Source organism: Tetrao urogallus (genome assembly GCF_951394365.1).
Source record: "Tetrao urogallus genome assembly, chromosome: Z".
NCBI lineage: Eukaryota > Metazoa > Chordata > Aves > Galliformes > Phasianidae > Tetrao > Tetrao urogallus.
In genome coordinates, this window is record NC_136816.1 from 48,221,116 (window position 1) to 48,237,303 (window position 16,188).

The 16,188-nt window shown below is 37.3% G+C and overlaps 1 protein-coding gene across 1 annotated transcript in view; it reads left to right on the forward strand.

Moving 5' to 3' along the window:
• Nucleotides 1-16,188, forward strand: part of GLIS3 (GLIS family zinc finger 3) — a gene marked incomplete at its 3' end in the record, with an annotated part of 149,267 nt that overhangs the window by 29,124 nt on the left and 103,955 nt on the right. Inside the window, exons 2-3 of the mRNA XM_079548837.1 lie at nt 7,910-8,117; nt 12,716-13,841. Of these exons, the coding sequence (XP_079404963.1) occupies nt 7,910-8,117; nt 12,716-13,841 (1,334 nt within the window). The remainder of the gene's footprint in view (nt 1-7,909; nt 8,118-12,715; nt 13,842-16,188) is intronic.

Genomic DNA, 16,188 nt, shown 5'->3' on the forward strand with positions numbered 1-16,188 from the left:
AGTGGTTAAATAACTTAGGCCATCTGTAAAGATCTAGAAAGAATTAGAAAAATTAAAGATTGCACTTTAATTTTTGACAGAGCCTTTATTGCATGGTTGGTTGTTTTTCTTTTTTTCCTGAAAAGATATGTTGGATCATGGGATGAAATGGCACTTACGTGTCATGGTTCCAAGAGTGAGAACTGGCCCATGATAGAGTCAGGAAGGGCCATCCTCTGGTAAGGACTTCTGTGCAGCTGGTAGCAGGTTTTCCTAGAGCTAGACTATGATAATTCACTGGAGTTAAGGAAATCTTAATCAGCAGAGTGTTTCCCCTTACCCTTGGTGCTGTGCCGGATGGAGCTAGCATCTCAGTGTCTCAGTGGCAGAAGAGAGGAAAGATCATCTCTACTCCTGGGACCTAGAGGAAGGATGGATGCTAACTCTGTTCCTGACTTTATCCATGATCCATACAAGGTTGTTTCTTTGCGAGGCAATGTTTGGATGCTAAGCATAGCCTGATGAACATAGTGGCAAGAAGTCAAAAGACATGTCAAAGATAGGGGATTGTTGCTATGATGCATTCCTTCAGAAGTCTTTTCAGTAGTGTTCTGTGCATGCCATGGTTACTGACAGCACAGCTCATACCTACCATGTTCTAAAACACTAAGGATGTGGAGATAATAGAAAATATCTCATTTGAGAATAATTTAGTTAAAATTAGGGGAAGAATTTCAGGAATGTAATGAAAAAAAAATTGTAAGTATGTATTTCTGATAGGAATAAATAATGCATAACATTTTACTGAAGGATGAAGTATAAGAAGGAAGTTTTTGTGGGAGATAAACTGTTACAGGATCTGGAGAATTGTTTTCCTGAGGTGTTTTCTTAGTTGACTGATCTTCAATAGGGAGACATATTTCCCTTCTAATTTAGTGCAGATTTTACAGAAGTTGAAAGTAAATTAATTCTTTCCAAAAGCGTTTCATCCAGGTAATGATTGCCTAATCCTGCTTTGTAGTGTCTTCGTGGTGATTCATTAGTACATGATAATTCTTCACTGATATCACCTGACAGCAATGAAGTTTTCCAAAACCACTGTTGAAATCAGTCAGCTTTATTTTTCAGTTAAGTGCAATACTGCCTAATGCGCAAAGTATTTATCTACAGATTTTATCTGGAGTCATACCATACGTAATGTATCAGGAAGTTTTAACAATAGTATTTTTTTTTTGCCCCTTCAATAGTGCCACTTACAATTCGTTTGAGAAAGAAGCCAACAGTATGTGCTTTCATGCATATACAGATGTAGACTTATGATCTGTGCTCTTTTAGGTTAGATCCAAAGAGCATTTTCCCAGTGGGACTGAAAATAAATGTCGCTATCTCTGATTCCATTGCAATTCACTATGTATTTTTTTTTTTTTCAGAAAGGCAGATTAAATTAAGATCAGACTAAGTTTAGTAGGTAGAAACTTACTAAAGTTAATATGAGTAATGTACACCACACAGAAATAGTATCACAGACCAAAGGTGTAGAGTAGTATGTTTTCTTTTGTAGAAGAGCATATGCAGTCTTAACACTGACAAAAGCAGGACCATATGAAAATAGGGAATACTTTAAGGAAAACAGATAGGAAAGAATAATCTACTTAAAACAAGTAAGGAGTTACCCTTTACAACTAGAACATTTATATTTTAATCCAGTTAAACATTTACTGGTTTATGTAGTAGTTAAATGATAACTTCCTACATTTTATGCAAAAGAGGAAAACAAAACAGCTTTCAAGATAGCTTTTTTTAATAAATGGGAGGCTTTCCTCTTTATAAATAAAACTGATTCCACTTATTATGTGATTTTATAGAAGTCTTTATTTGAAAAATCTTTTTTATAGTATGCATTTTCACCTGAAACTTTCCTGAAGGTAACTGTTTCATAATATATTCTCAGTTTAGCTATTAAGAGACCAATGTTTTCATTCGATTAAATTCCATGGTTAAATTGTTCCATAGGTGATCTCATTGCTGTCTGCTTTAAACCAGCTGAGTTAATTACCTGCAAGGTATTGTTTTCACTGGTCAGTTCTGGATAATTTTTTACCCTGGTTCCACTTGAAGGGAGACATTGTTTTTAATTGTGCTTTGTCAGTCTCTTTTTGTCTCACAATAGAGTTTATGAAAGTACACGGTTGATTACTTCATACAATGAATGGCAAATAACATTGGAAATGAATACAAGCTAACTTACAAAGCATGCTGTGATAGTAAAGAAACTACAAGGTTCAAAGCATGGAAAGCTTTCACAGTGCATGCGTATTATTTTCTCATAATACAGTGTAACCATATAATTCTGTTCAGTGTATTTCCTCCAGATTATTTTTCTTGATTGTGAAGATTAAGCATCTGCAAACAGTTACACACCTGGGAATTGCCAATACCAGTCAGAATAATGGTCTTTCTACCTCACTGTTCAGAGTGTCCACTACCTGAAGTTTTAGATGAAATTTCTTATTAACAAAGCATTGCTAGTTCTGAGTGAGTTGTCAGCTAACATCAAATCCAGGGGGTTAGCTTAAAAACATAGAGATGTTCTTTGTTTGTTTGTTTTTTAAGAAGGCTTTAGTAATTTCCTTGTACTGTGATGATTTGCAGATTGTTTTCCACATAAAAGTTGTTCAAACTCAACATAATTTTGATGGAATTTTATGTGGCTCACCTACAAGGCTCAAGGGATTCTTAAAGATTATCCTGTTCCAGCTTCCCTGCAATGGACAGGGTGATCTGTCACTAGATCAGGCTGTTCAAAGCCTCCTGCAATACAGCTTTGAATACATCCAGATATGGAGCTTCTGCAACATTTCTGGGCAACTTATGTCAGTGTCTTGCTACCTTCATTCCTTATATGCAGTCTAAATGTACTCTCTTTCTCAAATAAAAACTATTGCTCCTTGTCCTGTCACTATGGGTCCTGGCAAAAAGTCTTTTCCATCTTTCCTATAAGACTCTTTTCATATATATATATATATATTATATGAATCATTTATATATATATGAAAGACCACAGTAATGTCTTCCAAGAGCCTTCCTGCTCTTCTCCCCAACTCCCTCAGCATATCCTGGCAGGAGAGGCACCTCAGCCCTATTATGATCGTTATGGCTCCTCTGGACCCACTCTAACAGGTTTTGTTTGTTTGTTTGTTTGTTTGTTTGTTGTGCTGGGGACGTAAAACAGTATGCTGTACTCCAGATTGACTCTGAGAGCAGATGAGAGGGGGAGAATCGCCTCCATTTGACTGCTGGCTGTGCCTTTTTTGCTGATGAATGTTTTTATTGTATTATCATTTATAGACAGGAAGCATAGTTTACAATTACAAAGGTTAGATGAAGCAGTTTCATCATACAACATGACTTACTTGACAGAATTAGTGAGTTGCTACTCTTGGCTTGGAAAAGTAGGCAGAGAAGCTGTTTTTCAATCAATATTATTGTGTGTTTACACGGAAACTTCATTTTGGACTCCGTCTCCAAAAAGTATGACAGCAACATGAATTAAGATGAAAATCAGTGTACCCAAATTAAACTAATCATATTTTTCTGCATTCCTTGAACATTCTTCAGAAGTTTTGTGGGGAAATATTTTTGCATGTCAAGGATGAGTGAAGCTTACCTATTAACCAACTATAGAGAATAAATAAGGAAAACAGGCAAACCAAGGAATGAGGAAATGAATTGATTAAACTATTTCCATAAAATATTTTTACTGTTTGTACTTGTTACCTATTACTGTTAGTTATTGATAAACAGTGTTTTTTATTTATGTGTAATATGGTTTTTTTGGAATATATGATGTGCTAATCATCTGCAGTTCTTTCTGTCATACAGCCTGGGCTTGATTCCTCCTCCTATTCTGTTTTATAATAGTGTTGCCTTTATTAAGCAACCTCCTGATTTAAATCTTTGTGTATAAGAAAAGAAACTAGTTATTTTGCTCATTTTTGCAATACTCTTTTCATGTGTTTTTCTCGGAATCTCCAGTGTCACTCGAAACTTTCCAGTGTCCTCTGGAGATTTTCCCATTCATCTCCACTTATGTGAATTCAAAACATTAAGGAATTCCTAGTTGTCCTTCCACTGACCCAGACTTTTCAGGCTTCAGGTCTGGGGGATCCTCTAGCATTATGTGTATGTAATGCCAAATGATGATCCAGGACCTAATCATTCTTCCTAGTCAAAACTATTCAAAACTTTTGAGCACATTTTATGACAGCTTACCTTATACTGACCATTTTAAGTGGTCACACTGCTCCCATTGAACTTTGTGCTGATTCAGATGTGATCTGTACTCCTGCAGCTGGATCAAAGCCAGCATAAGCTTCGTGTCTTGTGCCCTGGCTTAACTCAACACACCTGTGATTGTCTGCTTGTCTCATCAAATTAGTATTGCTTGATGACCTACGGGGCACAGATGAGATATTGATGGTGATCTTGTAGCACATATACACCTCTAAAATTGTTGATAAAATGTTATGACTTTGTTAGCAGTAATCTTTCACTTTACGGTATCTGAATGGTGGGAACTGATAATAGGATCTTTCTTGATTCTCCCTCTTTTTTTTCCCTTTAATTTTATGAATGGTCACTTTTTTCCCCCATAAAAACAAATGTTTATCAATGACATAAAAAATGAAGACTTTTCATTGTGCTTCTGGACCAGAAAAATGCTTTGGCAAATGTTTATTAGGACCAGAGTTCTATATTAGTTCTGTCTATCATCCAGAAATAAAATCTAAAGTACTCTGTTTCTCATTTTTTCCATTTCAGTGACAGCTAAGCAGACTATCTTTGGCTTTCATCCTGAGCATCACTGAAAGGGCTGGTTATACACCGATAATAAGAGCAAAACTGCAAGGAAAACTGGGATGTATAGAGGATACAATTATAACAGTACTGGATTGGCATTACTGCCTTTTCTGATTTTTTTTTTTTTTTTTTTTTTTTGGAGGGTTTTTTTTTTCTAATATTTACATTCCAAGAAACTCATGTTTAATCATGTATAATAAATGACCTAATTTTGTGGTTGCAGATTGTCATTTGGATGGACTAAGTAACCAGTCCCCAAATGAAAATCAGACAAGTACATAGACCATAGACTTTTCATTTCCTGAATATGATAAACTGGGTGTTGTAGTTACTATAAAATCCTGTAGAAAGTGGCTTTTGTGTGAAGGGCATTAGGTGGTCATCTAGGGAAGAATCAGAACATCTTTACTCAAGTTAAATAGTAGTTTGCTATCTTACCTAAGCAGTAAACCTTATAAGCTTCCCAACTGTGTTTCAGTGTCAAAAACAATTAAATTTTCATAGTCATAGAATAGCATTGGAACAGACCTTTAAGATCATCTAGTTCCAACCCCTCTGCCTTCCACTAGACCAGGTTGCTCAAAACCCCATCCAGCCTGGCCTTGAATGCTTTCAGGGAAGAGGCATTCCCAGTGTCACTGGGCAACTTGTCCCAGTGTCTCACCACCCTCACAGTAAGGTATTTCTTCCTAAGAAATTCTTCTTGCAGCTTAAAGCCAATTCCCCTCATCCTGTTGCTGCATTCTCTTATGATATGTCCCTCCCCAGCTTTCCTGAAGGCCTCATTTCAAGTACTGAAAGGCTGCTATAAAGTTTCCCCTGGAGCCTTTTCTTTTCCAGTCTGCCCCATCTCTTTTAGCCTGTCCTTGTAGGGGAGGTGCTCCAGCCCTCCATCATCTTTGCAGCCCTCCTCTGGACATTCTCCAACAACTCCATGTCATTGTTTTGGGGACCCCTGAACTGGATGCAGTACCTCAGGTAGGGTCTCATGAGAGCAGAGGAGCGGAATTGCCTCCTTCAACCTCCCAGTTATGCTTCTCTTGATGCAACCCAGGCTACGGTTGGCCTTTTGAGCTGCAGGTGCAGTTTTCTATATTATTCTAGCAAGTTTCACTGCCTTACATATGCTTTGATGCAGGAGATCTTTGTCTCTAGACAGTGACAATACCTTTCTTAAAAACAGCTAACTCATAATAACTACATAATGTGCACACATACATAGGTGTACAGCATTGCGTATTTTGTGATGTGAACATGTCATGCTAAAATAATATGAGGAAGCATTCATATTATTACTAGGGTCAGCTTATGCTTTTTTTCATAATTTTGCAGCTGATTTCCTTTTAGCACCCTCTAACATTGTGGAAACTATTACTGTGTAGCACTGATTCAGCTGTAATGAGTTCAAAATGCAAATTACTGCACAGAAAAGAAAATAAACTGCCTTCTCTTATTCTTTTGATTTAATTGAACATCTTTGTCGAAAACACAGAATAATTCCACAGAGATTAAAAGCTGCTTTTCTGATACCCCAATTGAAGTTAAACACAGCACAAGGAATTCTGCGTGAATGTTTTCCCTTGCAAGCATCCAGTCCTTCTAATTAAATTTCAATTTAGGTTCCTAAATGTTGCTGTCATTCCTTATGCTTAATTTTTCACCTAGATGCAACATTCTTAACTTATGTTTCTGAGTAGTAGCAGTGAGCAAGTTGTGTTTATTAAAAGGTGCTGACATATGTCATCCCAAGAAGTACATTTGGGCAGTATATAATGTGATATATGTGTATATATAATGTGATCAACTTCTAACATCTTTAATGGACAGTTTGGTCTGAGGATCATGTATGTACTCCTTACACACTTGTGAGAAATCAGTGGTTTGTCAAAGAGAAGAAGAAAATGAGAAAATGAAGACCTCCAAAACAGGTCTTGTTTTCCTTTTTAAAAATAGAAACCATCACCTGAAATTGTTATGGTGAATAATAGAATTTTAAGATAAACCCATCTCCTTGGATGATGGAGGAGGGCTATGAATGTCTTAATGCACAACTTCATGGAGTTCTCAAGCAATCTGAAAACACTTGTGAAAAATGAGTGAGTTGTACAGCTATCCTGCTCTAGGTAGTAGTCTGAACACAGAGAAGCTTCTAGAAATGAGAATTATCTAATTATTAACTTCCAAATATTTCAAATATGATGGAAATAATTATCTAATTTCAATTTATTTCCAATATCTATCCAGTCTCATATCATGTCCTAAATTTTAACTTTCCCATTTTATGTGTTTTAATTCAGGGGAATTAAGTCAGATCACATAGTACACAGAGCGTTTAGCAGTTGTGTCCCACTTGCCAGCTACTCCTATATAATCATCCCATGCTAATGTGTAGCCACCAATTTTGAGTCATGGCAGCAGTGTCTGAGAGCAGATTGTGGTCTTCTAATGGAAATGCAGGATACCTTTCTGATTCAGCTCTAAGTCCTATCTCCATGCCTCTGTGGAATGTGGGGTTGCAGCTGTAGCTCTCTTCTGCCAGGAACACTATGCAGTATGTGCGTTTTGCCACGCCAGACTTACCACAGGGGTAGCAATTTGCATGCATGCCCATAGTCCCCTTCCTTTTTTGATAGATAGTGGTAGGAGTGATGGAATGATTTTCAGTTTCTTGGAGCTGTGAGGTTCTGCACAATACAAGGTTGTTTTCCTGCAACCTCCTTTTGTTCTCATTCCATGGAGAAAGGTCTGTTACGATTTGGCAGTCCCTCAGTTGAGAGCAGATCTTGCTCCTAGAGTGTTTCTGTGGTGGTTTTTTCTGGTAGGTATCAATGATATCTAATTTTTTGTTCATATACATGTTTTAAATATGCATCATTCATCAAATCTTATTGGGAGGATTGCTTTTTGTGTTTGGAGAATTTTGCAAAATCCTTGTGTTGATCATCTGTTTCATTCTCCTCTGAAGATACTCAGTTCCAGACATTATTCCTGTTGTACAGACACTTTGAGTTCTGTGACTTCATCATGTGCTCATGGTAGATGACTATTAACATGCCTTTTTTGCTTTTAGGAGGTCTTTGTTATGGATCCCAATGCAAGTCCATTGGAAAAAGCAGCTGCAGCAATCTAGTAATCAACAGCAGTCCCATGACAGTTCAGCAGCTGGGACCTGTTTTGCCTCCTACTAGTCGAGTTTCAACAGCATGCAACCAGATCAGCCCTCGCTTACAGGGGTCTATGGATGTTTCCAGCCTGAGTATTCCTCCATCAGATACAAGGTCCTGAGTTAACTTTTTTCTTTTCAGTACTTAAAGAAGAGTTGCTTTTTTATTTTTTTTTTTAATTTTCCTATCATTTAAATGGTAGCCTTTCTGATACAATGACCTAAATGTAGCTCTGTTATGCCATGGCAAGTTTAATTAAACTAAGTAAATCCATAATCACAGTGGCTTGGATAATTCATGTCAAGGAGGAAACGTGGCTAGAACTATTCTGTGCTTGATAGGGCTTTTTTCTTAGATGAAGACTTTTATAATCACCTAAGCATATTTTTGTACAGAAAAAAAAAAAAAAAAAAAAAAAAAAAAAGCTGGAGACTGAAAATATTAAGGAGAAAGTAGAAGTACATCTTATGGGCAGTTACATATTTTAAGCTTACCATAACATTAAGAGTGTTACGCTGATGCTGACCAAGTGGCAATAATGTCTGATAAAATGACTTTTAATACCCCAATAACATTTTTCTTCTCTCATCAACCACACTTGCTTTCAAATAGTTTCAATCATTAACTTAACTGTATCAGTTCCCTATCTGCACTGCACGAGCAGTTGACAGCATATGTTCCATATACTCCAATAAATTTTGAGATTATAGCTATGGATACAACAGGCAAACATGAGTGAAGGGAAAACACTCATTGTTTAGTTGGCTTCCATACAGGTACAGTAAGCTTGTCCCTATACTTTAGTTAAAAATACAGTGAAAAAATAATCCCGAGTGTTATGTCAGAAACTACACAGCCAGTTCTGTAGATGTGACTTGAGCAATAGTTGCCTCCTGAGCCTAAAATATAACAGTTCTTGTTCACAAAAGATCTCTTATTCTCTAAACCCTATATATATATATACCCTATATATATATATATATTTACATTTTACTATATCACTTTATTGAAAGCTAAGGAATGATCTTGAAATAATTAAAACTGTTATTATATAATGGAAGAAAATCTTGCTACAATCTGTAATATTCTGGGACATGTCGGACTGGATGATTCTTGCGGGTCTCTTCTAGTTTGAGATATTCTGATCTGCTCTACTTCTGTCTCTTTAGTAGTGAAAACTGAGTCCTCTGGGACAATTTAGAAAATGAATTGTGCTTCCTTTATAAACATGTTAGGGAAAACCACTCACTGCTAAGTTAATAAAAAATGACAGCTCCAGAAACATGCCTCTATGTCAGAATAGAAATAATAGAATGTAAATATCATTAGAGTATATTACTTACTTAATACTCAGAAGTTCTCAGTGTGCCTGTAGAGTTTGTTATATTTACATGAATGTATGGCTGTGTGTACTATGTCAACACTGAGTTATACGTTTTTATTTTAAAGAAACATTTACTAAGGGTGAACTGAAGTTGAAACTCTGGCAGAATTCGGGTTCTAGTGTTTCTAGAGTCTCTTTTAATGATTTATCAATGAAGACTTTATAAAATCAGTTTGTCATACAAAGAATGTCTATTTCAGCAATTTTCCCCTCAATTTGGGGCAAAACAAGTTTTTAAGTTAGATTTTAATTTACAGATTGTGTAAACACTTAAAAAAAATTGTTTTAGCATTAAACTGCATTTGCCTAAGCTGGTTGTTTAAACTAACTTCATAATGTGTTACAGGCTGAGAGCCTTCTCTGCATTGTGCTTTTCAGGATGCATCATGACCTGTGCTCTGGTAATTCAATCCAAAACAGATTGTGGATTGAATTTACTCAAGACAAAATGACTTGCCTTGATTTTTCCTGATAGGCACAAGAAGGGAAAATTTGCTAAACTATTGTTAACTACAATTAATCAGATTTTTGTATATACACCAGAAGTGATAAAATCTTCATCTTTTTTGAGTTTCTGACACACCTTTTCAGAGGAGTCAGTTATGTTGAATGTCATCAGATCTCTATGGATGTGATCTATAAGATAGCAGATATGTCTCTCCCATCTAGAAAAAATGAAGCACAACCTTTCTTACGGATTGTGGATTTTTGGAGAAATCATATTCCAGATTACAGTCTGATTGTAAGCCCTTTCTATTAAGTGGTGTGGAAGAATTTTACATGAACACCTGAGCAACAGCAAGCCTTTAAACAAATTAAACAGGAGATAGTTCATGCAGCAGCCCATGGGCCAGTCTGGGCAGCCAAGATGTGAAAAAGAAAAAAGTGATCTACACTACAGTTAGAGAGAATGCCCCTCTTAGAGCTCCTGTAGAAAGCAGCAGTGGAAGCTCAGGGTCATCCCTCAGGGTCATCCTCTAGTGTTTTGGGGTTGGGTATATAAAGGATCTGAAGTCCTCTACAGTCAACTGAAATACTGGCAGCATCTGAAGGGTTCTGATCTGCTTTGGAAGTGCTTGGAAGCATATGCTGAAGCATAACTGCTCTTGGTACTCTTACTGCTTGTGCTGCATTGGATGTTCAAAGGGAGGGTCCCCTCCACACATCATGCAGCTGATGCTTTGTGGAGTAAATGAGCCACGCTGATCTGACAACTCAAGTTTTAGTAGGAAACCCCAGTCACCCAGGAATCTCAGAAGTAATCATGGAATAACCAAAAGGCAAAGATTTCAGAATATCTTTAGAGGAGGAGATAATGCATGCTGAAGAGGCCCCATTGTGTGTAGTGTGTGAATTGCCAGAGTGAGAAGCAATATGCCTTGTTCACTGATGAGCCTGCCATATCATAAGAAAACACTGGAGGTGGAAGGCTGCTATCTGATGTCCTATGTGACAAACAGCAGAAAATGCTGACAGAGAAGGTGAATTGAGCCAATTTGCTGAAGTGAAGGCCATCCAGCTGGATTTAGATATTGCTGAATGAGAAAAGCGGACAATGTTCTACCTCCACACTGACTCACGTATAGTGGGAGATGGCCTGCAGTGATGTTTATAGCAATGGAAGTAGAACAACTGGCAGTACAGAGCTAAACCCATCTGGCCTGCGGCATTGCAGAAAGATACTGCTGCCCCGATGGAGAACGTGGTTGTGAAGGTATGTCACTAGATGCGCATATACCCAAGAATGCTACTGAAGAACATCAGAATAACCAGCAGATGGATTGGGCTGCTAGAATACAAGTGGCTGGGAGATTTGGGCTGGCAAAATGAGGATGAACTGTTTCTAGCTCAGTGGGCCCAAAGGAATATTCTATACCATATGATGTTATAGCAAACTAAAATTATAAGGAGAGTTGGCTGGAGGAGGTAACTCCTCTGTTTGTGATCTGTTGTGTTGACTGATGTTGATCCCTGGCTTCACCTACCAGTAATTCTAAAGTTAGGTGGTTTCACATATCTCCACTAAAACTGCAGTTAATTCAGACAGAGTTGTGGTGCAGACATAATATGCAACTATGACCCTTAACAGAAGTGTCTCATGGATTCTTGTCTTGTGGAGCCTTATCCCCTGAAGCAGAGTCTGTAAGAAAATTGTGTAGAACTCAGAAGCAACAGCAATATTACTTATCCTGAGTGAACTCAAAATTTGCTTACCTAGTACGAAGATAGTGAAGTATGTAGAATTTTTCTGTAAATTGTAACTCTGTATGTAGAAAGAAAGAGATGGGACTTATTTCTACTTATAAAGAAAGAATTGAGATCTGTTTCTGATTGTTTTCTTCATGGTTCATAGTTTTTGTTCTATAAATTGCAAATCTGTGGTAATAAAAATTATGTAAAAAACGTTATAAGTAACTGACTGTAGTATCTTACCTTTGTAAATAAGAATACATTATTCCTTGTCTGCGTGACTGTCTTTGGATTTCTGCATGTAAATATTCAATATACTGTTTACTTAGAAATTTAAGAAATATTTTTAATATCTGGTATTTACAGTACCCATTACAACTTACTAGCTGTCATTTGAGAGTTTGACCTGAAATCTATGTATGATAGGAGAAAGTACTGCATTTTTTTTTATTTTTTTTTAAACCTGTTGGAGAGTTGCAGCATAAGCGAATTTTGTAGTCTTTCTGTGGCAGGCCAACAATAACAGTAAGATCACACTTTTGTGAGAAAAAAACTGACTACTGACTTGAAAGGAAACACATCACAAAATAAAATTAAATAAACCCCTTCAGCTAGTTCTTCTACGTTATTGATGTATTTTGTTTGTTTTCTATATTTAGATATAATCTGTACAATCCTGAGCTATTTCTGTATTGAATAATATTTCTGTGAGTTACAGTTGGCAAAGTCATAAAGGTTAAACATTTATTCTTTATTCAGTATTCTTCCCTTTCTTTGCTAGCAAAAATAATAGACAGTCATGTCAAATCAGTGAGCTTCATACAAGGCAGGAGCACAATGCTTTGGCTTCGGAAGCTAAAACCCATTTACAGTTATATGAAGGTTTTAAAAAAATTTAATTAAAGTTCAATTATTAAGTGTCTTTTTACGTATACACTGACTGTGTATACCTGCTTGTACATTAATGGAGAATGCAAAAAAATGAGTAACAGAAGTTAGGAAGAACTTATACATTGCTTTTCTTTAGTTTTAAGTGTGTATGAAGATGGAAGAACTACTCCACAGCAGTACATACACATTAAATTTGTACTGTTTAAGTGTCTAACTGCTTACTTAGTTTATTATGCCTTTGTTGCAGGTCACAGTTGTCACACAAGTCTCTGGACTCTACAACATCAAGCTTGTCAGAAAGTCACTTGACTTTGACTGTTAAGCAAGAGTGGTCACATGTGTATGGGATACTTCATTCTCTTCTACTTGATCAAAGTTTACAAAATGGCAGTGTGCTGGGGGACTTACTAAATATTCAACCTGCACCATCTGTATCCAGTAACTGCATATCTAGCCCATTACCATCCAACCTACTTGGCATGGAAAATAGCCACTCCCCTAATCTTAGTGCTTGTCATTCCTTCTCCCAGTCTCAAGCTGCCCGCTCCAAAAAGAAAGCACTCTCTCTGTCTCCTCTGTCTGATGGCATTGGGATTGACTTCAATACAATCATTCGTACATCCCCTACTTCTTTAGTGGCCTATATCAACAGCTCCAGGACTTCACCAGCTAATGTTTCCCCACAGCCTGAGGTCTATGGGCATTTTCTGGGAGTGAGAGGCAGCTGTATACCCCAAAACTGCTCTGTCCCAGCTTACCAGAAAGGACTTCTCATGGCTAATTGCAACATTGCCTTCCCAGAGTTTGTTGAGAATGGAGCTGGTGAGTACCAGCGAATGCAGCAGCTCGAGCAAGTTAGCCTGCAGACAGACATGATGACTAACATGGTGATCCAACAGGGCATGTTTCCCATGGACAGCCAAGCATTGGATGCCCTGAAAAATGAACAATTGGATGACTTCTCAGGTCACACTATTGATATGCCTCCTCCACCCCCACTGCTGCCACCTACTCCACAAGGGCCACCACCACCATACCATGCTCACCAGCACCAGCTTCCTCAAAGTCTCCCTGGTCATGTGCACCCTCTGCAAATGCCTCCTTCTGCTTCAGACCCACAGCTCGAAGAAGATGGAGACCTGAATAATTTTAATGGCAAACATGCTTGTCGTTGGATTGATTGCAACATGCTATATGATCAGCAAGAAGAACTTGTGCGACACATTGAGAAGATTCATATAGACCAGAGGAAGGGAGAAGACTTCACGTGCTTCTGGGCAGGCTGTCCAAGAAGGCTCAAGCCATTCAATGCAAGGTATAAACTGCTGATTCACATGAGAGTTCACTCAGGAGAGAAGCCGAACAAATGCACAGTAAGTCTGAATTCTGCCTCTCTTACCCTTAAAAGACTATTACTTACAAGAACGTTCAGAAGTTGTAATTCTGCTTCTCATAGGTAATGCTAATGTGGGTTTTTTTTAGTTAATGTCTATGAATAAAGGTCTGCTCCATCTTTCCATCTAGAAAAGGAAGGTATTCTTTAAATTGATGTGTACTGACAGATAATGTTTGACTTTTTTTTGTTTTTCTTAATTTAAAAACCTTGTGGACTGCAGAAATGAGATGGTAAACTTCAAAATTTGAAGCTTAAATTATTGTCAGTCTCTGGAACTGCATGGATCACACACAGGAAAAAAGTAGTGCAGAATAAGTGATATAATTTGTCCCAAATACTATTGCATCATGTTATTCCTCCTTAACCTGTGTATTTTGTGTATTTTTTAGGGCAATAGCTTGTGTCATTACTAACAAAAAAAAAAAACAACAAAACAGACTCTAAGCTCTGTTGTGCTGAATACAGTAGGAAAAATGACATAGGATAAGTTCTCTGCTCAGATCTTCTAGTACTGAGCATTTAACCCCCAAAGATCTGCTATTCTGTCTGCTTTACTTAGAGATGCTACAAGCTAGTTTCCTGCATACATAATGGAAGGTGATAACATAGCCAGGAAACTCTACCATCAGCTGATGTTTGGACTCCAGTGAATCATCAGTTAACTCGCTAATTCAGATTCCTTGCTGGCTTTACACAGAGGCTGCATTTTAGATGACAATTAACTTACCTCACTAAGAGCACATTTGGTGCCAACAGGAAGTGCTCTCAGCAGTGCTGTTCCCAGTCCTTAGCACAACCTAAGGAAACAATGAATGTATTTTTTCTAGGAATAATTGCTGATCGTAACTTACTTGGAAAAAAAAAAAAAAAGTAGTCGCTATGAAGTGTTGTAAAGTTCTGAAATGTAAGTTGGTGCAAAGAGTCTGATTTTGTGTTTTTCTCACTGACAATTCCATTCTTACGATTTCTGACTTATTCTAAAGGTTTGCTTTTAAACTTAGAGGAATTTTTTTCTTTAATTTTTTAAATTTTAAAGTGCCAGTCTTTAGAGAGGAGCTATCATCTCAGACTTAACTCTTAAATTTAAAGGGTGAGGCAGAGGAAATGTCGTACATGAGAGCTTGAATTCAGGTTCTCTACTCTCAGAATTTTTAAAAAAAATATCCAATATATTGCTTCTTTTTTTCTTGGGATGTGTATAATCATGATGTTATAATCACAATATAATTGTGTATAATCAATAGATATCAAGATGTTATAATCACAATATAATCAAGAGAATTAGGCAAAGTAGACAACAATCACAAAAGAGAATAAGTGGAAGAGCTTACCCAGCTCTCTGGTATCCAGCTACTCAGCTGAGCTCACCAGAAAACACCAAGAGAGGTGATCTCCAGAAGAGATCCTTCCCCTCTGGTAGCCAGCTCTTAAATAGGTCTAGGAGAGATGCAGCCAGGCTCCACCCCTTCCGGCAGCACAGCTGAATTGCCTTCACCTGTGCTCCTCTGGCTGGCTCATGGCTCGCCTCAGGTGATTAATCAGAGGTTCAGGCCGTGACTCAGCAGTTCCCATACAGGATGTAATGGACCATTAACTTCAATTCTTCCTCAGGTGATCCTTGTCAGATTTATGAGAAGAGAGACAGGGAGAAAAAGTACTTATCAGAAAACCATAAAACAGTTTTTTAAGGCAGTAGCACATAGGAAAAAACCTCAGAGAAAGACATCAGCAGATGAGTGAGAAGAAACAGCAATATGAAGAATGAGAGCTGAAATGGTGAAAGAACACTGAAGAAAGAGAAAATTATCTCAAATTAAAACTGACTGACAATGCTAGGGATGTGGTTTTAGAGCAGGTTTGTGTGAAGTAATGAAGAAATTGGGTGACTTACAAAGCCATAACATTCTTTTGCATAACTTCTATTCTACATTTTCAGACATCTCTGGTTGGTTGGTGGCGGAACTTGTCAGAAACAGAGTAAATAAATTGTGAAGTTTTCCATTTGCTGATAGAAAGACCTAATGGTATCTGATGGGAAAACAGGAAACACAAGTTGTTATATAGTCACAACAGAAACAAACAGAAGCTATTCATGGAAAACGTGATTCTATTAAAAAAATGTATATAGAGGAAAGGAAGTGAGAACAGACAAGACAACCAGTTATAATGATTGTGTTGTGCATTACTGCATTACTACTTTAAAAAGGAAGTGTGGATTTAAAGCAGTGGTAAACACACTAACAGTTTTTCTTCAGGTGCTTGACACTGATTTCCTGAGGATTATAGGTTTAATTAATACTTCTAACATGCTATGGAGAACTTTC